Raw genomic sequence first — 24,362 nt, forward strand, 5'->3', positions numbered from 1 at the left:
CCCTCATGTTTGCACAGGCTTATTTTCTTCCAGGACCAGCTTTCCCATAACATCAGATTCTGAGGGCTCCATGCCACACACCCAGTCACCTTCCTCTGGGCACATCAGCAAACAGCAGCACCACATGGCAGGTTTTGTACAAACAAGAGAAAACCAGATAAAACACATTGAGCAGCAATGCAGGAATAGGCATCTCCAAAGCTCACGTGCAGAAGGGATTAAGGAGGTGTTTCACCTTTCCAAAACCCTGCATCTTTAACGCTCTCAGGCGCTCTGTGCTCAGCAGGTGATGCTGTTACAGGCTGTACCAAAGACTCGCTCGCTTCCCTGGACCTTACTGGTTGTACGAGTGCCTTAATTCTGCTGGGAAACCAAGGTGTGGCAACAGCCCACAGCACGGGGCTGGAAGCTGGGATCTTTAAGGTCCCTTCCTACCCTATGTGTTCTGCGTTTCCATGAAAGCCCCCTTTTCCCCTCCTGCTGCACCCTGTGATCGCAGACCTGCAGGTCAGCAGAAGGAGATGCGATTGGTGCCTGGGGTCACTGACCGGCAGGAAGCGGTGACCAACTGCCCTCCTGCTACACATCGCCGTGTGCCCGGCGTCCTGGGCGACAGGCAGCAGGAGTTCCCAGAGTCCCACAGTTCACGCTTACTCTTTCACCACACAAAAGGAGTCAGTTTGTTCTAAAGGTAATTTAAAGATCAGATTTGCAAGCGTATCACAAAAGCACTTTGGCCCTCCACACTCCAGGCTGCTGTTTAACCTTTCAGCCCTTTTTGCCCAGGAACAGGACCAGACCTTTTCCACGAGGTAGAACATCTGCACAAACATCTCTCGCCGTCAGTTCCACCGCGGCGGCGGCTGATGCACGACGAGCGGCCGCGGGCTCGGCCGCCTCACCGAGCACACGGAGCCGGACCGCGCGGGAACGTCCCGCCTCGCCCTCAGCTCCCGCCGCTCACGCGCACTGCTGTTCCCGCGCGCCCCCGTTCCCGCTCCCGCGCGGGCCGCGCCTCAGGGTGACGCACGCGCCGTTCCCGCTCGGCGCGTGCGCGGCGGTTGGCTCGGCGCCCGCTCCCGCGCCTGCGCGGTCGGGCAGCTCCCGTCCCGTCCTCCCCCCCCCTCCCCACCTCCTTCGGCGCGGCTCGCGCGAGCGGAGCGGCGGGAGTCAGTCAGCGCCCGCGGAGGGAGGCCTGAGCCCGCCACCGCTACAGCCGCCCGCGGGGCGGGGAGGAGGAAAGGAGGCGGCGGCGGCCTCCTCCTCGGTCCCGCCGGCACCATGAGCATCGAGATCCCGCCGGGCCTCACCGAGCTGCTGCAGGGCTACACGGTGGAGGTGCTGCGGCACCGGCCGGCCGACCTGGTGGGCTTCGCCGCCGAGTATTTCACCCGGCTGCGGGATGCCCGCGAGCGGGAGGCGACCGGCGACGGCCGGAGGGTGGTCAGCTTCGACGGGGAGCCCATGCAGACCGAGTCCAACGGCGAGGAGGAGCCCGAGCGCGGCGACGAGGACTCCGACTCCGACTTCGAGCGTGAGTAGCGCCGAGGGGATCCGGCCCTGAGGGGGGGCGGGACGCGGCGCCCCGCGGTGTCCGGCGGCACTGCGCCTGCGGCTGAATGAGCGCGCTGCCAAGCATGTGATGGGCGAGATCATGTGTTGCGGTGCGGTCTCCTCTGCCTCATCCTGGCGTTTCTGTCCGAAACCGGGGACGGGCCGGGTGGGCGACTTCTCCAGGCGCCGCTAATAATGGGAACAGAAACCCGCTCCTTTTGCACTGCGGCTCTGTGAGGCGCTTCCCCGGTGTGTGCAGTGAAACGCCTCCTGTGCCGCTCTGCCACCGCCTCGTGCGGCACACAGCGCTTAGACCTGGGGCTCTGCTTGAGCTTCAGCGCGAAAAGTTGCTTTAGATTTTCATGAATGGCACTTGTAGGCACACGTATGGTTTTGGACCCGTGATTAGTGAAAACCCGGAATATTCTCTTTGTTAGAGAACGTCGACAAAGGGGGAGGGACAGGTGAGAAAGGCGTGCATTCCCCCAGCTGTCAGTCCTCTCATTGCAGGTCTTATACCCGTGGCTTATAATGTGAGTAAGGGTTTCCTTCTTGCTAATGATTTTCTTAATGCCGCTGAATGCGGCTCTGTTTCTTGATCAGCTTGTCTCATTGCAGGGTTTGAGCTATCTCTTGAGAATTAAGTGTGGAGTTTTCCTGGTGAATGCTGACAGCTGCACTCCAGGAAGTTCTCTTAAGTTAAATGTGTTCAGATGAGAAGCCATGTGCCACCACAAATTTTACAGTTGTTCAAGCATAGCTTGATGTGGCGAGGCTTTCTAGGAGAAAAGTGGTTCCTCTGCTTCAGGTTTCTGCTCATCCCCTTTCTGTCCCAGAGGAAAAAATGAGCAAGACCGCTCAGTGTCACTTGTGCTGGTCAGAGCTCTGCAGGCAGGCAGTACTGTCACTGCTGCTGTCTTGCTTCTTATCTGAAAAAACGCTCTGTTCCTTGCTCACAGTTTCAGTGACCCAGGGGAGGAATAGTCCCGTGTTGTACTTGGTCCCTGTGCAGTCAGGGAAACGATTCTTGCATTGTTTAACATTATGTGGGGCAGTCAACCGTGGCTGTGTGTTTTTCAGGTTTCTGTTATGAATGTTGCCACAGAAGATTTTATTAACTGGAAAATGTTGGAAGTTAAGGGTTCTGGTATCTCTGTCCTACAAGATAGGAAAATACTTCTACATTACTCTGGGAGATCTGTGTACGTATTGACTGCTCAACATCCAACAGATAATCTCTAAAGATAGAGAAAGCACATAACTGGAGGAAGTCTCAGATAATCCTGCTGGACAGGCTCTAATGCTGTGCATTTTTTCGTCTTGGACGAGTTAGGGCAGATTGTAATTAATTTCACTTTGTTTTCCTAGGTCAGCTCTCTATATGTACCACTAAGGTGCAAAGATAAGTCAAACAGATATTATAAATGTGCTTCCATGGGTATTTTTAAATATAACAACAAAATCAGTGTCTGTGAAGTATGTTGAGGAAATTTAAACCTTGTTTGAATGACTGATCTAGCTGTATTTGCTGAGTGTATGAAAGAGGTCTGCACAAATAACGTGGTTATCTCGTTTCTGCTTCTGGCCTCATGAAATCTGTGTATCTTACTGTTTTTGTGTGCTTAGAGAATGTAGCAGGTAAGTTACATTTTTGCCCCAGGTGTTTTGAGTGCAGATGGTAAAAACAGGAAGAAATAAAATCAGAGTAAACTTTGGGCTCAGTCTGTAAACCACGTGGCAACTGTTTTTGTGTAGCTGTAGGGATATCAGTGGTTCTGTTCCGTTTTTGACATCGTGGTATTCCATCAGTGGAGCCAGTGACACTAAAGAGGAGACCTCCGTTGTCTTAGAGCACTTAAGCATAAATCTGGAGGTGATTTCTTATTCTCCCTGCCTCTTAGAAGTTTTATCTTTGATTTGAGTCCTTGAATATGTGAATAAGAGGACATTAGGATGTGGTTTTTAAGCACAGTGGAGCGTAAGGAATGTGTGGAAAAATAGTGATAGTGGAGGGAAAAAAAAGCCAACATCCAGCAGAAGTATTTGTGAGGCTGTGGCAGAGTTGATGCATACAAAGCTTTCCTGAGAGCCTTTGTGTTTGGTATGACTGCAGAACTGAAAAGTCAATAGAAACGGGAGAAGATGCAAAGTGGCAGCTCCAGAAATCAGGCCGAGGACATTGCCAAGGATTCTCAGAAAGTGTCATTGACCGTGGTGCTTGCAACAGGCAGTCTCTGAATGGTTGTCCTAAGGCTGTGAAATGAAGGCCACAGAAGTGTTCTTTCTGTTGTTGGAAGCTTAACTGTGGCTTTGCAAATACTTCTGTTGTAAGAAACCTGAGGGAGGTGAGGCGGCTCTCCTTCCTGATGGCTGAGGGAAGATGTTGCCCCAGTAACCTTCCATTTTGTCTGCTTGTTTTTTTTTATTTGCTTTAATTAACTACACAAACATACATATTTATTCCTGGAGATCTTAGGCAAAATTAACAGTGGAACTAAAATATTGATCAGCGAGCCTTGGAGAGTCCCTTCCAACTCAAGATATTCTGTGACTGTAACTTGAACAACACAGATGTTATAATTAATTGCAGTTATTTTAGTGCAAGTTCCTTTTTCCATCCACGTGTATCATCGTAACGTTGGAGTGTGCTTTTCAGCTGCTTGCTTAGCAAAAGGTAACACTCCTATGTATACATATGTGTATGTATGTATGAAGTAAAACAGTCACTTTGTTGTATGCTCTGTTGTTATGTAGAAAAATGGTGCATATGACTCTGAAAGAACAGGTCAGAAGATACTGATGAATCCTGCACTGGACTTCTCAAATAATACTAAAGAATTTGCTGAATGTCACGTTTAAAACATCGGTGGGATCTGTGAGCAGAAGGGAATCAGGAGGATGGGACTGGCTCTTTTGTATCATCAGATCTTGGAAGTGATGCTGAATGAGAGTTCAGTCCATCTTGGAAATGTTTATTTTTTGAATTGCCAACACAAATGCCTGATGTTAATTTCAAACAGTTTTGGATTACTTCTCTTCTTATTGGTGAGCACCGTTTGCTTTCTTGTAATGATCTTGGCTGATGTGTCCTGTGGAATTCCTAGGGAATTACTGTATTACATACATTCTTTGTGATCTTGCACCTATGTGAGTTATCAGTTACCCATAATATGCTATTCTGCTCCCTTCCCCCCTCCCTTCCCTCCCCCCCCCCCCCCCCCCCCCCCCCCCGAAAAAAAAAACCACCCCAAAACCCCAAAGAAGGAAATAGATTGAATGAGAAATCAAAAGAATTGAATAGGGGCAACAGTGGCACTTTTGAAGAGTAGTGTTCAAATTTCCAGACCTCATTCATTTTGCTGGGTCATTGCAGGTGTTCCTGTGAGGTGGGATCACTTGTACAGTGGAAAGGCTTTTGGTTTTTCACAGTATTTCCACTCCTTCCTCTGTAACTGTTAATTTACTGAGCATAAAGCGCAGTAGTGTTGTCCTTGCTCTGAGTTCTTTGTCCTTAACATTACAAGAGCCTTCCTTTGCAGAACATCTTACGGTGTTACGGTGTTGTATGATGCAAACTGCCTCCACAGAATAGCTTCTCTATTAAAAGTCCAGGGAATGCTTTGGTAATTACTAGCACTGCATCCTCCCTTCTTCCCTTGAAGTGTGACCAACTCTTGTGTTGATGCAGTTGTGTTTGTAATCAGCTATTCCAGAACTTCAAAGAGGTGGAAGGAAGGTTTTGATTGTGATCTAACTGTTAAGCCATTGAGTTTTTTCTTCATAATATGTTTAAACAGTGTGTGTGTGTAAGCAAGCCTCGCAGTCTGAAGGTGTAGAAGTAACCTTACAGTTCTATTTATTCTTTGGTCTCCATCAATAACATCAAATCAAATATAAAGCAAAGCATTAGCAATGAATTCCTGTTGACAGTGTTTCAAAAGAAACGTTTGTGCATTAAATGCTCTGATTTTTGTTAGGCCCTGGCAGCCCAGTGTCTGGGACTTGTTGAACAGAAAATACCAAGTGAAAGACTGCCATTGTGCAGCTGCTGCCCTTGGACATGGCTTTGCTTTTGCAGAGCCAGTTCTAACTGACTTAAATCTGTGGGATTACATAGAGCAACTACTGTTAGTACTAATGGAACTTCACTCCCTCTATTTGTCATGTTCACAAAGAGCAACTTCGAAGATAAACTAAGTATTAAAGAGTTCTCATTCCAGTTTTCTTTAGTAACTTCATCGAAGCTTTATGGATTTTCTTCATTTTGATTGTTAGCTTATTACAGAAGACTTGCTTTTCAGTGTTTGTTCCTAGATCATACTTATTCTATTACAAGATCAGGCTTCTTTTCTTACCCAGGTGATGTAGTTCTAAGAAAGTCACCATTAGTATCTCAGGAGCCCCATAGATAATCTTCAGTATAGATAGGAAATTAATTACAAGATTAATGCAGTATGTGTTTTTTACCTGAGAAAGTGAGAGGGCTGCAGGTACAAAGTGAAAGGATTCAGGTTGCTCACTGAGAAACAGAGCTTTAAAGATGAGCTGCATGAAATTTGCAGTCGTGGCTGCGTACTGCTGAATGTGTGCTAATTTCCATTCGTAAGGAGGAGCTTGTACTTTGGTTTTAAAAGAGAAGTTCCTTGCAATGCTAGTGATATACATGTGTTACATGTACAGCTCTGACATCACCACTGTTATTCCTGTATCGTCTCTTGGAAAGCTGTTAGAATCTATTGAGAAAGATCTCCTCTTATCCTAGCTCGCTCTGAGTGCCTTGATGTACTGATGGTGCTTTCCTCAGTGATCTTTGCTTTCTAAAATGTGAGGAATGAGGGTAAGCAGTGCTTTTTTTCTTTCCCCTTGGTACTTCCTGAAAGAACTCCTGATACTTCCTATGGCTGTGCAGGGGAATAGAATTCTAGGTTCAGTTTCTGCTCTTGTATCCTGCTGTTACCTTGGACAAATAGGAATTGCATTACTCTGTGTGCTCATCTCTGAAAAGAGCATGACTAAATACGAAGTGAGTGGCTGGCTGGTTGCTGTAAGTAATTGCTGGATTCTTAGAAGCTTCAGTTTCCTTGTTTAGGAAGTTTTCTATAAAGAAAATTATATGAAAGTTGTGAAATTTGATTCTTCTAATAGGTTCTAAAATTAGGCTCCGGCATGGAGTGTATTGCAGTACTAGGTGTCATACTTTATATGTCGTACTTCACAGTAACCTGTTAACTCTGCTGGTTTTTTTCTCATTTAAAAAAGCCATGTTAGGGTGATGAGACAATTCTGTCAGTGTTGCAGAGTCCAGTCTTCCCCTCCTACTAACACAGAAATTTAGTTGTACCCTTTTACATGAAATAGTACAGTGGAGATTGTGGGGAAGAGAAGGCAACAGAGAACAATCTCACTTCAAATTATTCACAAACCACTCATTAAAAGACATTAATGTTTAACAAAGAGCAGTTACTCATTATTCAAATGAAGGCTGGAACCATAGCCAAGATAATCTGTGAATGTTTCTCACTAGCTTCAGTAATATGTTCAAATTCATGAATGGTTGTAATTATTTTTTTTATGAAAAAAGGAGGAGGCAGTAGCAAATAGAGCCCTAGCAACCTTGTTTGTTCCTCATTCAGTTCCTTATTGTGTCTCTAACATTTCTTTGGTTCTTGTAGCTGGCTTTGCATACAGTACTGCACTTGCATCCTTGTGGCCCGTGGCTGGCTCTGTATTGCTGCTCACAGCACAGAGCAGTTGTGTGGTGCTTCTGGCACTGCAAGGTTCTTTGAACTGCACAGGTTTAGGTTTCATTTCTTTTCTGAGGAGCCATCAGTTCCACGTTAAATGTCTGCACTGTGCACGTGGTGCACTCAGGTGCTGGGTAGGCTTCTGGTTATTTATACATCACTGTGACGTGAAACAGTAAATCATAGCAAGTTTAGCAAGTGGCTGAAAAAGTAATGGGGAGTTTGAGAAATCTGACTGGGTGAAAGTCCAGTTTATAAAGGACTCTTGCACCAAAGTGTTGATTCTTATGCTTGGGAGATGTTTTTAATGCACTTTTTTTCTTTTTAAAGACCTGAAAAAGACTTTAAGAAGAACCTCCAGAAATCTATCGCACAACTAATCAGCTGCTTTGGGCTCATCTCCATTTTTGTTGGTGAGGTTGTAGAAATTTTGGTGATCATGTTTTCTGTGTGCTTCAGCAGACAGAACACTTGGAGGAGATGTAGAGAAAAGCCTGTCTTGCAGTTCTCATACTTGTGGGATTTGGTCTGTATTTGATAAATATACATCAGCTGTCATATAATGAAGCCCAGCATTCTGTTAGTAGCAGTTTTACTTCAAGTCTTTTCCATACTGGAGCATTTCTTTTCTGTGTGGAGCTTGCAGACAGCAACTAGTGGGAATTCAGCTCTGAATGTTGACTTAGAAATTCCCCCCAGGAGGGAAGGCAGCTCTGGAAACAGCTTGCTTTGATGGCATGTGGGAGGGACTGCAGGTATCCATTCTGTAGCACTGCTTTTAAGATAAACATAAATCTTTATTTTTGTTTCAATTTGCTAAAAAAAATTTCAAGCTACTGCTGCTTTCATTTCCTGTGGACTTCCTGAGGGTGGCTTGAAGACCAGCTTTCCTTTTCTGACGTGGTGCAGAGCCTGCAGGAACTCGGCTGCCAAGGGGTGCAGCAGCAGCTTCTGTGGTTCTGAGGTGGTGCTGCAGAGCCTGCAGCCCAGCACTCTGCTCTGGGCGCTGCTGCGTGAGCACAGTTGAGCAGTTTGTCTCAGAAATTCTTTCTAAACTGCTTTGTAAGGAAGGGTTGGGATTTCAAGATGGAGGTAAGAAGGTAGTTTTGGTAAAATGATGATGTTCCGTTGGTAACTTTCTGTAGTGCGGATCCGAGTGGTATGCAGTGAAGAATTACAAACGTTAAGGTACCGTTTCACTTGCAGAACATTCTAAAAACATGTATGGAGTTTGTATGGAGAGGTGGACAGTCTGTTTTTTTTTGGGTGATGATTGTAAGTCTTCCCATTCCTTTGGATTTTTGGCTAAGTTGTAGTGCTGAGATCCTTGTTCATGGTGATTGTATATTAGCAGTGTTATAAAGCAGGATGTCACCGTGGCCCTTCATTTCCATTTTGACTCTTCCTCCCTTGGGGTAGCATATTGTTTTCTGCTTCCTTTTGAGAAAACTATATTCCAAAGAAGAGATCTTAAAAGGAAGACAAACATTTGATGGTGGTGGCTTTTTTGTTGTTTGCTTTTTGTTTTTCACCCTTTTGGGGATCCAGGAAACGCTGCCGTTTCTGTGGCAACACCACTATTCCTGCTCAGTGAGGAAGAATTGCACCTGCAAGGACATGCTGTAGTGAATGGATCTGGTCAGTGCCAGCTTGTCATGGGTGTGGAGAACATCTCTGTATGAAGGGTGTCTCTAGGATAGCTGAGGAATGAGCAGCTAAGGCTGATGGAATTGCTTTTTTTCTTCTGAATGGAATTTGTCCTGAAACAGTTTATCATCTGATGTCAATGTATCTGATTAAAATTCATACGTACTTGTAGAACCGAGAGACTTTGCAGTGATAAGTTATGAAGGATGGCTCATTAACATAGATTAACATTCACTGCTTTTGGGGGAACGGTGGCAGCAGATTCCACAAGTATTCTTGTTTTAAAATACTGCTGCTTAATGAAACTAAGAGTGATAATATTAATTCCATCTCTCAAGCATCTGGAAATTAAACATCACCAGCTGTAGTTCATAATGATTTCAGTTCTAGTCCTTGACTTTGTGTAACTATGATATGTTTGTATGGACTTCAGTTTTTCTTGCACTCTGTGAGCATCTCATATCCTTGCAAAGCCATTTTAAGCTCTTTGATTATTAAGCGTTGTGTCGTGTATCTTTCCATAGCTCTCTTGTGGAGACATTGTTAAGTGTTCATAGCTCAGAGATCTGCAACGTGCAGGATTTGTTTTGAAGCAATCAGTAGCAGTGACTGTGGGGAGCTTTATGCTTTGTGCCAGAGGTTCTGCCACTAAAAGTGAGTTCATCTGCTGTGGCTCGCTTTGGGCTTCTTTATTGTTACTGGCAAACTAAAAATGGGGTAGGTGCTAAATTGTGCCCTTCTGCAGCCACAACAAGTGTTCTTGAGCATAAAGAGGATTTTTCCTGGGCTGGGCAGAACACAGCGATTTTTACTTTTTTCAGGACAAAGCCATCTTCACTCTTCCTCTTTTCTTCAGAGTCATCTTCCTGTGAACACACACATGGTGCAGGTATTGGAAGTGTGTTTTGTTGTTGGCTTTTTTTTTTAATAATGGTTTCAATCTGAGATTGTCTATCGAGGCAGTTCCTTATGCGGAGACAATTCTTTTTACAGCTGTGCTGTGTTGTAGGTAAGCTTTGTTCACTGTTCGTGTGATATCATTAGAAACATAAGTCTGAAATAAAAAAGGCTACAAAATACATTGTTCTGAGGCAAGTTACAGAAGTTACTTTTGTGTAATACAAAATTACAAGCAAAATTATATCACAATTAGAGCATTGTCAGCTACAATATTTTTCAGTGGTGGTTATGTTTGCAGGATGGAGGCCTAAATCCTAGAGAAGAGTGACTTGGAAGGATCCATAGGCTGTCACAGGTCATCAGTAGATGCGTTTTCTGACATTGGCTAAGAGGGCAGATAATACATTGAACTTAGTCCAGAATGTGGACGATCATTAACTTTTTAAAAGAGGATTTTATATATTTTGCTGCCTCTGAGCATTGCCGGTAGCAGAGATGCTCCAGTCTCTCATCATCTTTGTGGCCCTTTTTCAAGCTGTCTCCGGTTCCTTTGTGTCCTTGTCTGTTGTGCTGTGAGTGCTGCTACTCCTCCAGATGTGGCTGGGCAGAGGAGCCATCACTTCCCTCAACCTGCTGGCAGTACTTTCCTAGTGCAGTGCAGCATAGCATTAAGTTAGCATTTCTGTGCCTAGCGTATACAAGTTGTCTCGTGCCCTGATCTAAACACGGATGTGTGAGATTAAGCTCTGAATCAGCCTGAAGTCACACTTGATGTTGGTGTTACTAATTGAAATTCCTCTTGCGGCTTTTATGCAGATCAGATCTGATGACTGTACAATTCACTCCAGCTTTGTCTTATGTAAAAACATGCTATATTTATCACTCAAATCAGTAATGGCAGTAGGAATTGGTAATGAAATTAGAAGTGACCCAACCAAAGAGCCATGAGCTTTTACATACCTTCTTTTTTTAGCTATAGGATGCTGTTCTTAAATCCTACTACCTATGGAGCTATAATTACCCGATCCTGAGCCCTGGTTGACCTGACAAGTACAGCTGTGTAACGGCCATGCTAGGCATACAAAACACTGTGCCCTGTCTCTGTTGCTGGTTGTTTCTGCTTAGATTCACATCTTCTCTCTACCATATTTTTCTTCGAGTTGCTTCTGTAGAAGTTTGTTGTTTTTTTCACAGTTGCTTCTTTCAGTCTGTCACATGGCATGCAGTAACTGGCTGGGAGTGACTCCGATCTGCTTTTTCTGAGATGGTAAATAGTGAAGAGGCAAAAGGAAAAGCTTTTATGATGCCTCTCATCTGTGACTGCCCACATTAATTCTTCTTTTCTGTTCAAGTGCAAAGATGAGCAGACCACTGAAGAAATGCTAAATCTAATGATTTTTTTCCTTTGCACTGGAACAGTTTTGAAGCGCTGATGCTGCTGATGTGTGCTCAGGTTTGGGACTGCGCTCAGGGGCAGCTCTGTTGTCTGACTGTGATTGTTGCACTTCTGTATAACGTGCTCTGCAATGGTGGTGGATGTGCACAGTGTGCCAGTGTGAGTGTGGGCTCGAGCCTGGCTGTGCAAGTGTGTCCTGAGCACAAATAAGTGCCCTTCTGCTGCTGTAGGTCACGTATTTGTGCTGGGAGCTGTGGTAAAGCAGTTGTTAAGCAGTATCCCTTAAGCCAATTAAGCTGCCAGAGAAGGGCATCAAGGTTGAAGCTGTGGGATCACAGTTCCCTGTTCTTATGTTGCCTGTATTTGTATAATTGCTTTTGTGGTGACACATCCATATCCTAACAAGTGATGATCTTGAGATTATCATGGTATCATAATAAACATTTTTTTGGCAAATCTATGGCAAAGACGATAAGAGAAATTCCCATAACAATGTATATTGCATAAAAAGCAAATGTTACTTTTCTTAGCATTCCTACTTCCCATTTACCTACTGGTAAGATTGGTTTGCCAGCAGATCAGCTGGTTATTGGGCAGGCATGTGTGTCTGCATGTAAATGTTTTTCTCTATAGGTGGCTGGTTGCTGCCCCGTTTGTTAGAACCTGTAGCAGAAGAGTGCAAGCTGAAAGTATGTAGGTGATAGTGAAAATGTGATTTACAGTACTGTGACTTGGTAAGGGTTTGAAGCAAGTGAAGTTGCTATTAACTTCCTGTTGAAAAAGTAATTATATTGTTCATTCCAGAATAATTTGTCTGACATTATAAGAAAGTGTATTAAGTCACTGAGCGTAGTTGTTAATTGCATTTAGGTGCTCCTACATGCTTAGCAGTGCTAGAGTTTTAGATTATGTAAGTGCTTCTAGCTTGACCACACAAGTGAAGTTGGGTTTTCTTTGTCCTATAGGTACAGATGAGATGTGCTCAATTACTGTTGTAACAAACAGGTTGAAGAACTTGTATCAGTTTGTCGGCTTTTGAAACTTGACTCTAAAAGACATTTTGCTCACAAGTGGTTTGAGGTGCCTGTAAGCTATGTTAGGTATGGATGGTGTTGTAAAACTGTATCACGGTAGTAAGTGTTTGATTTTTCTAGATAGCTTTTTATGCCCCAATACCACGTTACTTAAAGACTGTCAGTCTCAGTAGGACTTCATAATAAGGCTGCCAAGCGGCTGCCAAGTGCAGATATCCAACATTTACATTCTGTGTTGTGTGATGGTAGCTGTGACATGATTCCAATTAAAAGCTTGGTCTGCACATTGCAGATGTCTTCTGAATATTAATATGTGCTACAGACAGAGCAGATGGAATCTCTTTTAAAATACAATGCAGTGAATGTAAAATTAAGGCTGGCTTTCTAATGAAAACAAGCAATCAAACATCTCCCTCTCCCCCCCTTTTTTCCCTGGTAAATTGCAAAGATATCTGTGTATCATCATCATCTTTCTTTACATATAAGACCAAATGAATTCTTCCTTATAGACCCAAATAAAAATACAGCATTATGTGTAACTGAAGTTGTCTTAAATGCTAAATGCACCTAGAAAAGTATTAGGAATGAATGCAACATTTGCTCTATCTTAAAATATACCAATGTCTGAAAGACAGATATGAGGCAATGGATAATAGTTGAAAAGTGGAGTGTTATTTTGGCGAGTTTTGTTGACAGAGACTGTATAGAAGTTTGTGGGTGTGTTTAATTGGGATTTGAAGATGTCACCTGAGGTGTATGAGGAAAGATTGATCTTGATGGGGATGGTCAGCAGGGACAGGGAGGTGATTGTCCCCCTCTGCTCTTGTGAGGCCCATTTGGAGTATTGTGTCCAGGTCTGGAGCCCCCAATATAAGAAAGACAAAGAGCTGTTGGAGAGGGTCCAGAGAGCCACAAAGATGATGAGGGGGCTGGAGGTCCTGCCCTACAAAGACAGATGAGGGAACTGGGCTTGTTCAGCCTGGAGAAAAGAAGGCTGCAGGGTGAGCTCATTGCAGCCTTTCAGTACCTACAGGGAGCCTACAAGCAGGAAGGGAATCAACTCTTTGAAAGGGTTGATAACTGCAGGACAAGGGAAAATGGTTTCAAGTTGAAGGAGGGAAGATTGAGGTTGGGTATCAGGGGGAAGTTCTTTACTGAGAGAGTGGTGAGGTGCTGGAACAGCTGCCCAGAGAGGCTGTGGATGCCCCGTCCATCCCTGGAGGTGTTCAAGGCCAGGTTGGATGGGGCCCTGGGCAGCCTGGTCTAAAATGGGGAGGTTGGTGGCCCTGCATGTGGCAGGGGGTTGGAGATTCACGATCCTGGCCATTCTGTGAATGGGACGGATAGTGTATGACCTGGAACAAAAGAGTGCCAAGAACATCATCAGCATTGTAATCTGTTGCAAAACCAAAGTTAGCTTTCAGGAAACAGCAATCCAGCTGTGAACATGCGTGGGCTCATTATTTACTGCTATTCCAAGACGGACCTTGAAATGTGAAGTAAAATGTTGGTAGCAGGAATATGTTAAAAGTCTAGGAAACAGCAGCCTAAGGTGTGGGTTTTGAAACTGAGCAGAAGGGTTTTTGTGTGAGTGGGAGCCACAGCTTTCCTCCTCATGGTGCCTTTCATCCTCACTGGCAGAATGCGGGAGCTCGAGGACGGCGTGGTGGCTGTGCAGAGGGGGGAAGGGAAAGGCAGTGCTGTGCTGAGGGCTGTGAGTTCTGTGCCTCAACTCGCTGGTGGTACTAACGGAGTTGTGACAGGCCTGTCTCCTGCTCCCCTCAAATGTAATTTCAAAGCAGCTTTTACCTGCGGCTGCATGAACACTAAAGCTCATAGAAGCGATAGCATTTTCTTCCTTAGCTGTACTATTTCAATGCAGGCTTTTCCCCAGGTATGGCTTTGCCCCGTGTTGGGCTGTGGCAGTTACTGCCTGGCTGGTGTTTCCCGCAGCCATTGGCCTGCCTTTATGAGGAGGCTTCCAGCCTCACAGGGTGTCCTTGCTGCAGCTTTGTGTGTCTGCCTTGGCCACGGTGCTCTGAAATGGAGAGGCCTTCAGTGCGCCCTTGCTGTTGTTGCGGTTTCCATAATCATATAATGTGTTCAGGATAATGGTGGAACTTTTAATTAGGTTTCTGAAAATGCAAAACCAAATGATCACGGCTGAGTTTGGCGTTATTCACACCATGTTATTATTACTTATCTTTTCTACCATTTCTGACGAGCGGGAGTGTTAAGTAGAGAGGTGAAGCCTAAAGCAGGGCTGGCAGGGTAACAGAGCTCTGAGAGCTGGGAAGGGAAGAGGTGGCCCTTCCTTTGGCACTGCCCCGAGGCACTGCTGTGTGCTGCTGGGTTTCTTACAGAGGGAAGTGTTGCGAGGTACCAGAGCTGATAAGATTCAGGTATCTTGTCCTGTCTGAGGCATGTCTTTTGAGGAGGCTTGCATTTCTCATTGCTATGGTTGTGTTGTGTATGTATGTATGGTATGGTTGTGTTGCTCTGTAGTCTCAATTCATCTTTAACCCTTTCTAGTTTTTTCTAGATCTTTATACAACTTGCCTCCAAACTGTTTTCAATTTTTACTTCTCATCATAAGGTTAATGCTTCCTTTATAATTCTAGCAGCATTCTGCCTCTTAGTTTTTTTCTTAATACTGTTAATATGGCTCCTTTTATTTTCATATTTCTGAAATGCTTTTCTCTTTACTTGGGCTTTAGCAGCAGGATTAAACTTCCTCTTTTCACTCAGCAGTGACCTGACTGCCTTGCTGTGCCTTCCAGGGCCTTGTCTTCTGGCAACACTTGGGAGAGCAGACACATCTGCTTGTATCTCCTCCTTCTTTGCAGCAGCGTCCTTCTTTTTCTGTGCAGTGTGGAACTGTATTATCTAAAAAACAAACAACAACAACAACCCCCAGCCTTTCATTTCATACCCTGGCAGTTCTGTTACAGTACTGACATACTGTTATATCTCTGATCACTGCGAAATGCATCCTTTCACTTGAGATCTGCCTTAGCACTGGGAATTTGTCTAACCCCTTTTCTGTAAAGCAAATGCACACATCCTTGCGACCTGTTTGATCTTTGTAATGTAGATCACGCTCATAAAAATCAACTCCAGAAGCAAGGAAGTGTGATGTTTGCCTGGATCTGAACACGTCAGCAGGAAATGGGGCTGACGTGTGGGTCTGAGGGCTGTGTGGGTCAGCCATTGCAGCGTCAGATAACGCCGAGTGCTGCTCAATAGCTGTTTGTTCCCCTGTAGTTGGGCTTCAGTTAGGCTGTTAACTCCTGAACTGTGAGTGCGGGGTTCATTGCGTAGCAGGAGCGTGGTCCTTCTTGGTACGGAATTGATATCTGCTGATGAACATAACCAAAATCATACCATGCACCGTAGTGCGGTCAGTCATGAAATGAGAACGCTGAAATAGTGGTGTATTTTTTTCTAAAATGTCTTTGATATAAAAAGACAAAAATCTTTTAGTAGTGGTTCTTAAGTTGTTGTAACCAGAGGTTTCCCCTGATTTCTTCCATCAAGATTTATGGCTTTCCTGAATGTATCAGCTATTTCAAGTCTGCCTATCCCAGAGCACGTCACATTTTTTCTTCCTCCTTAAATAAAACAGCCGACTGAGAATAGCAGAGCAGCTCTAAAATCCTTGTGAAACGTCTTTTTTTTACTGACAAAGCTGCCTTGCTTGTTCATTCATCTTTTTCCTTTAGAAGTAGCCAATTAATACTTCCATTTTGTGTCAGTAATTTTTAAATATAAATTAAAAAAAAAAATCAATTAAATTGGAGACCACGGTGTGGTGCTGCTTTGGTTTTATGCTTTATCTCCTGCTGAGCTCTATTTTTAAACACTGACTGAAAAAGAATGCCCACGTTTTATTGAAATGTTTAATAGTAATGTAATTTTGTGATTGTTTTCCAACTTAATACATATAAAAGTATTTTACAGAAAGGCCAAGTGTATGTGTGTGGATACTTTGTGGCTTTTTTATTAGTACTAATCACAGAGAACTGCCTTGAACTACTTGCTTGTTGAAAAACTTGTTTCGATTAGCATTTGTTGCAGTCTGATTGCATGGTGAAAGTCTTGATTCCTTTATAGCACACTGATTTAATTACTAGATAGCCTTAAATGTTGGTGCTTGAGTCTTTAACTTTTCTCGCAGCAGTGATGGCTCGTATTCATGTGAGTCCATTAACATCTTGGTGAGTAGGAAAAGTCTGACAGCTGCAGCCTGGCACTTCCTTATCGTAAGTCGATACAGCATTCCGCACAGACAGTCACACCTCGATTTGTGCTGTGCTCTACTTCTGGTATTTAAGCTCTCATAGTTCCTAGTGGCAGCTCTCATTTTGTTGGATGATCTTCAGTGGTTTGTTCCATAAGAGCAGTTTGCATTCAGTTTCTCTTTGTTCGCACAGGATGATTTTGCCCCGTCGTTTGATGGGGCAGTGCTCTAAAGTGACTGATGTTTTGTACTGCTGTTAGAACGTAAGGAGCTCCTCTGCTGAATTCATGTGACCCTTCATAAACTTTGCTCCATCTTTCATGAGAGAACTTTCAGCAAGTAGTTGAGTTGGTCAGGCTGTTGCCTGGAAGATCTATGGTAAAGGAAATCAGTTTTCTGGGCACACAAGAACTTTACTTAGTCTGTCTCTATAAATTATAAGCACTATCAGAAGCAATCAGTGTGCATTTTTCCCCAGTTGTAATTAGGGAAGCATTCACAGATCCTGGTAAAAAGCAAAGCCCTTTTGGAATAGGAGCAGTGTTTTCACTGAAGGTGTCACAGTGCTAACCTCGTACTCTGCATGCCTGGAATGCCAGTTCTTCCGTTGTCCCTGAGTTTTTTTCCTGTGACCCTGGGCAAGTCTTTGTAGGAATGTAATGTTCTTAGTATGTGAAGGAAGAGGATAGCAGCTGGGGATGGCTGTTGTCATTTGTCTGTACTCTCAAGCTTTAGTGCTTTCTGTAACCTCACAGAGTTTGTAAATAGTGCAAACAAACGTCTCACACTGTTACCGTGGTAATGCAGCTTGGAAGAAGCTTGCTGCTATTCTTTGCCAGTCACTTTTCAGTGCACCGGCAAGGGTGGGATCCCACACGTGGTAGGGTTGGTTAATTCTCTTGTATCTGGTTTGTGAAGTTGAGGAACAATTTTATTGTCAATTTCTTATCCGAATACTATAATTGTTGCTTTGGTTTTTAGAGCAAGAATAAAAGCAGGTAATATCTGTGTACTTTTTCACATATGGGGCTGAGTGTTCACACCTGCCTTCAGCAGTGGTCACCGCTCATGTAGCTCAGGCACGGCTAACCAGGCTTCACTGTTAGGAGACAAAAAGGAAGTCTCAGCACCGAGCAAACTGAAGAATGCTGCAGAATTCCTTGGGTTTTTTTTTTTTCACTTTCCAAAAATAAAAATAAAAAAAAGTTGACCAAACCCCAGGAAGCTCCTGCAGTGCTTCCAACAATACTGAGTCCCAGTGAATGTCTGAGGTTTTATATCCCAAATTTTTTGAATGAGAGATGGAGCCACTAAGAAGCAGAATTGCAGCTGTGTGGCAATAGGGCTTTTTGCTATTGATGTAAGTCATGTTTGTACAGAACTTTTGATATTGATTTGATGCAAATGATTCATCTCAATTTACTAAATAAATGGAGGGATACACTTTTCAGGAAGCAAAATTGCAGTCTTTTATTAGCAAATGTGTGTTGCTGATTTTTCAGAATTGACTGAAGGTAGCTCATCAGTTTTAAAAGCATTTCTCACTGAGTGACTTCATAGCATTATTTTTTCCTTGTGTGTGTACATATATGATGTCCCTGTATGTGAATGAACACTCACTACTTATGTTTTCCTTAGTGCAGGAAGAGGAAAATGTGAGTCAGGTTAAGTGATACGATATAAAGTTGATAAACACTTATTAAATACTTGATTTTAGCTGGAGAACTGAGTGGTTCGAGAAATTAAATCTATAATAAAAAGAATCCCACAGCCAGAAACTTGGAATCTGCTCCATCAGAGAAACCGCCCTGAAGTGTTCCTGTGCTTAATGAAGTGCGTGCTTCAGGTCGGTCTGAGGAACATGTATGTGTTCAGCAGAGGTTTCTGACTCTCCTCCAACAGCTGGGGGGTGTTGGTGGCTGAAGTCCTTTTGGCAGAAGCGTAGGATGCGAGCACACAGCTTGGAGCCTTTCTGCTGGTGATGTCACTGGCCATCGGTAGCCAGGGAGGAAATGGGGCTGTTCTGGTTTCTTCTGGTACAACGGTTTGATTTGCCACAGTTTTTGTTGCCTTTCCCCAGTTAGTCTTGGCTGCCACGGCACAAACAGAAATGAGCCCTGTGCCAAAGATAGGAGATGTGTGGTGATTCTGTGATGCTGAGCTTTAATGCTGCTGCATGGGGTTTGGACCTAGAGAGAGTTATAATACAGTCCTCATAGCAACCTTTTTATTACTGTTCTCATTCCTTCAATTAACGTGTAACTGACCTGAGCACAGCCCTGGCGTGCTGTTGGGTATTCTAAATGTGGATACAAAAAGGATGAATTGTTTTTTTGTTTTTGAAGTAGCATTTTTTTGTTTTTGTTGTAGGCAGGGGCTTTACTGAGGGCTGGTGCCTTGGGTTCTGTGTCAGAGTGTAGGAAGATGCCTGCTCTGCAGGCTGCCTTGGTACCAGAGGTTACAGTTGTAACCTATCAGTGTGCTTTAACCTAATGAGCTGTGCTTTAAGTTAGATGCCCTTTTATGTTTTGTGTGGGAGCTATTTCCGTGTAGGCTGGGCTGTGATGTGTTGCTCCCTGCTGCCCTGTCTAATTCAGTGGCATCTGCTTGCAGCCCAGTGTTGCTGCGGTGGGACCATCGTGAGCCGTGCTCTCAGCAGCCCTCAGTGCAGGCAGATTGCTCCATGAGAGTGGCCATGTGCTGTCTGTGCAACACTGGGAGTAGTCATAGACAGAGCTTTTCCCTGGTAAGCCAGAATAAAAGAAAAGGTAATCTTCAGAAGTAGGAAATGTCATGTTTTAGCTCCTTAGCATAGGAATAGGCATCGTCTGACAACGTATAAAAGTGATCCTGAAAGTTTATACGTGTTAAAACTGTCACAAGTGTGAGGAGAAGCAAACTATCGATTTAATCTTAAATGCTTTGTGGAGGCAGAATAATAGCACTCCTTACTGTCCTTAAAAGGTGATGTTTTTTTGCTCGTTTTCAACACAGTGCAGCACTTGGTGCTGTGTGGATGGCACTAATCCCTACTGTGAGATAAAATAACCAGTATTCTGAAAGAAGCTGCAGTCTCTGGAAAGTGCTTTTCTGTGGAACCCAAAGTATGTCAGAGCTTTCTGTAACTCGTTCTTTGCAATGTTACATGCTCTTAGACGTGAGTAAGAAGTGTGTGGTCAAAGGGTGGAAAAGAAAGATACTTGTGCCTGAATCAGTCGGGGCTAACAAATCTCGTTCAAGGCATTTAATCAACAGTCAGGAAACTCATTTATATGTTACAGCTTCTGATGGCAATTGGATTCTGTTTTTTATGTGATGTAATCTGGTTTTGTTTTTGCTAGTCAGCAGGGATAAATTGTACCTTACATGCTTCCATAAGCTTAGGCCTCAACAGTTGTTTATTCATGATCTTAGTTTTTGCATTGCTGCAATAAAATGTCGTGGTGCATTTCATGTCAGATTAGTCATTACTTGTGGCAAACTGAATTTGAGTGGAAAACTTTGGGCTAAAAGTATTCACATCAGGAGGTGAGATTCGTTAATCACTTAACTGGAACGATTATGACCTCAATGAGGTGTTTTTACCATGAATATGATATCTTGTTTTGGAGTTAGTATTTCTCTTGTCTTAGAACCATGGATGGGTTGGGTTGGAAGAGAACTTAAAGATGGTCTAGTTCCATCAGCGATTGGAAGGTGTTTCAGCTAAATATGTACTTGTTGGCAAGTAGGTGGATGAAAGCTTTACATTAAAGCATTTTTATTTGTTTTTAAGAAATATTTGTATGGGATTTCTGTAGTAAAAATGTACTATGATTTTTCAAGATGATGACTTTGAATTCTTAAATAGCATTTGTAATTTTGTTTTGCTTATTTTGCAGCTCCAGTCATTAACCGATACAACAGAAGAGTATCAGGTATGGTTTCTTACTCAGAATTTTATGTCTCTGACAAAGTTCTGAAATGTTTATTTGACTGAAAGAAAGATATTTAAAGCGATCTTTTCTCTTTATTGCTGTTTTATTTACGTGCTGCTTGTTATTTTTATTTCACATAAAATATCTTCAACATGTATGCAGTAGTTACAGATTCTCTTTTAGACTACTTTGTTTGAAATTGGGAGTGATTAACACTGGACAGCTACGATTAGGTGCCTAAAGATAACCAAATGCCTGTGATTATCTGGGCTACTAATGCAGATTCCAAGGATATGAAAAACTGTGGAAGATGGACTTATTTATTCCTGTTGCCCAAACTGGAAACAGCTGTGGAAATAGAGATAAGGAATTGTGCTTGTAGTTTTGTGCTTTGATACGTGTAGCAGAGCTTTAAAGCCAGCTTGTATTGATTTTCAAACTGCAGAGAAGCTTCAGTAAGGAAAAAACCTTGCTAATTAGTGAATTTTCACTTAGGTGTTTAGTTTTTAATGATCTAAACCAGGAGTTCTTCAGGTGCTTGACTGGCACCACTGGCAAATGGTGCTTTAATTATTGTAAACACATAGCTGTCATTCTTGAAGACTTAAAATACAAATTCTGCTTTCCACATGGGTGGCATTTGGTCAGGAGGTTTATTAGTGCTTGTTTTGAACACTTTGAGTAGATGAGTTTACTCAATTCTGGCTTATGCAGTAGTTTAGTAAAATACTTCTAGAACATCAGGGTTAATAAAACTGCTTGAGAAAGGGTAAGCTATTTGGAAGATCAGGCAAACCTTTTACACTTAAAAATTACTGTGACTTTTCTCCAAAAGAACAGTGAATTTTATTTCTCTGCATCTTTTTAAATCATTAACCAAAAGTGATGATATTGCTTTCATATCCCATATATGATAAATCAGTTGCACATGCTGTTGTTTCTTTCCCATCCTGTAGTGCTGAGACCATGCAGATTGATTGATGGAAATGGTTTTGCTTACTTGCACTCACTGTTTCTGCTATTGTTGCTAGTTATGTATCGCCTAGGCCATTATGGAGGGAGAGTGGTAACTTGCTTGGCATTAAACTCTTCCAGGTGCTTTGGCAGCTGAAAAGGCTCTGCAGGGAATCCCAGTTGCTTCTTGACCAAAGAAGAGCAGCTCTGTGTGCTGGCCGGAGGCACAACCTGCAGAGCAGGTGGCCCTGGCTGGGGGGTGAAAAAAACTCCATGGGCTGTGCAGGAGGGTCATGCTGGGAAAAGGGAGCTTATCTAATCACGTTGGTGCAGTTCAGAGATGTGCAGTGGTAAAGCAGTGCTGCTCTGCAGAGAAACAGCCTTTCCAGGAAGTGCTAGGAGGGAGAAAGAAATGAGAGCTCAATGTTCTCCCAGAGCTGATATAACAGCTTTGTTACTTGTGTATAGCGTGTTTGGCCACCTGACATTGAGGTGCTGTGGCACTCAGACCACAAGCAGTGTGTCTGCAGTACTAATTTGGATACAAGCTAGTTGACTGACTTGATTAAAACAATCCTCTATTTAGAAAATAATAGTCAGTGCCTTTGCAGAAATTAAAAAACCAAAACAACAACCAACCATCACCACCATCCCTAATTTTAAGATCTGTGGGTTGCAAAAGGCTGTGGTGCTAATTACCCACTATAACACTCGCTGCTGCTGTAAGTGAATTAGCCAAGTCTCAGCCTTTTGCTGGTATGAGTAACTCATATTGCTCTACTTGTCCACTGACTCAGTCTGCCTGGGCTTGGTTTGGTCAGCATGAGAGCCATACCAATTCCTGCTGCTAAGAGCTGGATTGTGTTGAAATTCATTCTTACACGATTACGTTTCTTGATCTTTTTCCAAGCGTAGGGGTGCCTCTCAAACTTTTTTTTTTGTTAGTGAGGTCCCAGTCTGTGGTGAAGGAGGCTGCAGAGGATGCTGGTGTGTAGCCTGGCCTTTGGTTAGTGACTGCAGGCCAGGTGGAGAGACACCAGTGATCCCTCCTTTCACAAGGGGTAATTGAAGGGAAGAGAGAGCGCTGTGATTAGTCCTGCTCTATGATACGTATGATAGTAGTCCTACTAACTGATACATGAAATTGAGGAGAATTTGCTGCTAACAATATATGAATGAAAGTTAGCTGTGTTTTGAAAGGAAGAGAGAATCACGCCTACTTCAGTCTCAGTTGGGCAGTTTCTCCTCCTCTTTTAGTTTTAACATTTTTCAGAAAAGTAAACTTTTTTGCTAGATGTGTGTATTGCCATTTCTGGACACTTAGAGCCATTCCACAGAACACCCGCTCTCCAGCAGGCTTGCTGACTTCCTCACAGGATATAAAAAAAAAATCTGACAAAATGACACCCATACTATAGACCTGTGACAGATTTTTCATCTGTTTTCTCTGATTTCATTCTATCCAAGCGACCTGCTGTAGTTCGTTTCTATTGCATATGCATGTATTCCCTCCTCAATCTACTTCCAGTCTGCATGGAATTGGGATGAGATTGTAGTTTTCACATTCAAGAATTATGTAGAATAATGAAGTTGTATAATCTAGGGAATAATGAAGTTGTATAATCTAGGGGATCTGGTTCTTTCCCTGGTCTTGTGCCAACAAAACAAAGTGACTGTCAGGATCTGTAATTATCTTCATGCTAATATAAAATGTAATAGAAATGACCAGGAGTTGCTTTGGCTGGCACTTCAGCAGGGGTGGCAGAGTCTCAGGGAAGTGGGGAGGATCAAATTTGCTATCTGTGGAATTGTGTGCTAAGCCCTTTGTGAAGATAAAACTGCTGTATAAATGTTTATGTTTAGGAAGGATAATTCTGTTTAAGAGTTACTGAGTCCTGTTTTACTGTGTATGGCCAATAAAAAATCGGAGATTTGTGAAACCAAGTTAGGAAATTCATGGTTTACTTTAAAAAAAAAAAAATAAAGTGCAGTGTTTCTCCTAAGGAGGAGTGCCTGCTTTTAAGGTTCTGAATGTTTCGTGCTGAAGAGCAATGACAGAATTTCATCTGTGCCCTTCTAGTAAGTGTCATATCTTAGCATCTTACTGTTTCAAGCTCCTCCAGGCTCAGGAGAGGTCCTTCCTGATGTGCAGCATCAGAAAGCATTGGGAGGCTTTGTGTGGGTGAACAAGCAGCAGGCTTCCCATACAGATCGTGGAGTTCCCATCCTTGGAGATGCTCGGAAGCCACGTGGGTCCAGTCCTGAGCAACCTTTTTAGTGGATCCTAGTTCGAGTGGCAAGATTGGACTGGACCATCTTCATTCTCTTGGGATTCTATGGAATAGGAGAGAGTTATGTTTTCTTAGGTTATACTAGTTTTTCAATATTAAAAAAAAAAATGTTGTTGACAAAATTTTTGGGAAAATTCTCCATCGTTGATGCTGAGGAAAAGTTTTGAATGGGGCTGTTACTGTTTCACAGAATTAGGTTGACAGGGAGCTCTAGAGGTCACCTGGTCCAGCAAGCCTCTGCTGGAGCAAGGTCACTCAGAACAGGCTGCCCAGGGCCGTGTCCAGGTGGCTTTTGAAGATCTCTGAGCAGATGTTGTTTCTTGGTGCTGTGCCCAGGCTCCCTTCATGTTCCTGCTCTTATCTGTGTACTTGATGCCTTTTAAAGAGAGAAATAAGTTGAGAAACACTGAGCATGGGAACAGTCTGAACTAAGCAGAGAAGGCCGTTCAGTCCTCATGAGCATGTGCTTAGCCTCATTAAGGGAGGAAAGTACCTGCTTCCGCTCTGTGGTCAGTCCAAAAACCTGCAGCTTTCAGTTTGCGCTGTTTGTAGAATTCCTCTAACACAGCTTCAGCTCAAAAATTTTCTAATTTCAAATACATTTTGTGATTTTAAGTCTGCATTTGGTGTTCATGAAGCATGTTTAAATTCCTTTTTGGTATGTTTTTTGTTTTTATTTCTATGA

General features: G+C 43.3%; 1 protein-coding gene across 2 annotated transcripts in view; it reads left to right on the forward strand.

Moving 5' to 3' along the window:
* The first annotated feature begins 1,112 nt into the window (after positions 1 to 1,112).
* The window catches only part of PRKAR2A (protein kinase cAMP-dependent type II regulatory subunit alpha), a 53,545-nt gene continuing 30,295 nt past the window's right edge, over positions 1,113 to 24,362 (forward strand). The window contains exons 1-2 of one of the 2 annotated variants that reach the window (XM_052678896.1): positions 1,113 to 1,534; positions 20,397 to 20,432. In XM_052678896.1, coding sequence (XP_052534856.1) covers positions 1,282 to 1,534; positions 20,397 to 20,432 — 289 coding nt within the window. In that variant the 5' untranslated portion in view covers positions 1,113 to 1,281. The remainder of the gene's footprint in view (positions 1,535 to 20,396; positions 20,433 to 24,362) is intronic. The other variant, XM_052678898.1, reaches the window with a different exon arrangement.

Source organism: Tympanuchus pallidicinctus, unplaced genomic scaffold (assembly GCF_026119805.1).
Source record: "Tympanuchus pallidicinctus isolate F22 unplaced genomic scaffold, pur_lepc_1.0 scaffold17, whole genome shotgun sequence".
In the NCBI taxonomy this organism is placed as follows: domain Eukaryota; kingdom Metazoa; phylum Chordata; class Aves; order Galliformes; family Phasianidae; genus Tympanuchus; species Tympanuchus pallidicinctus.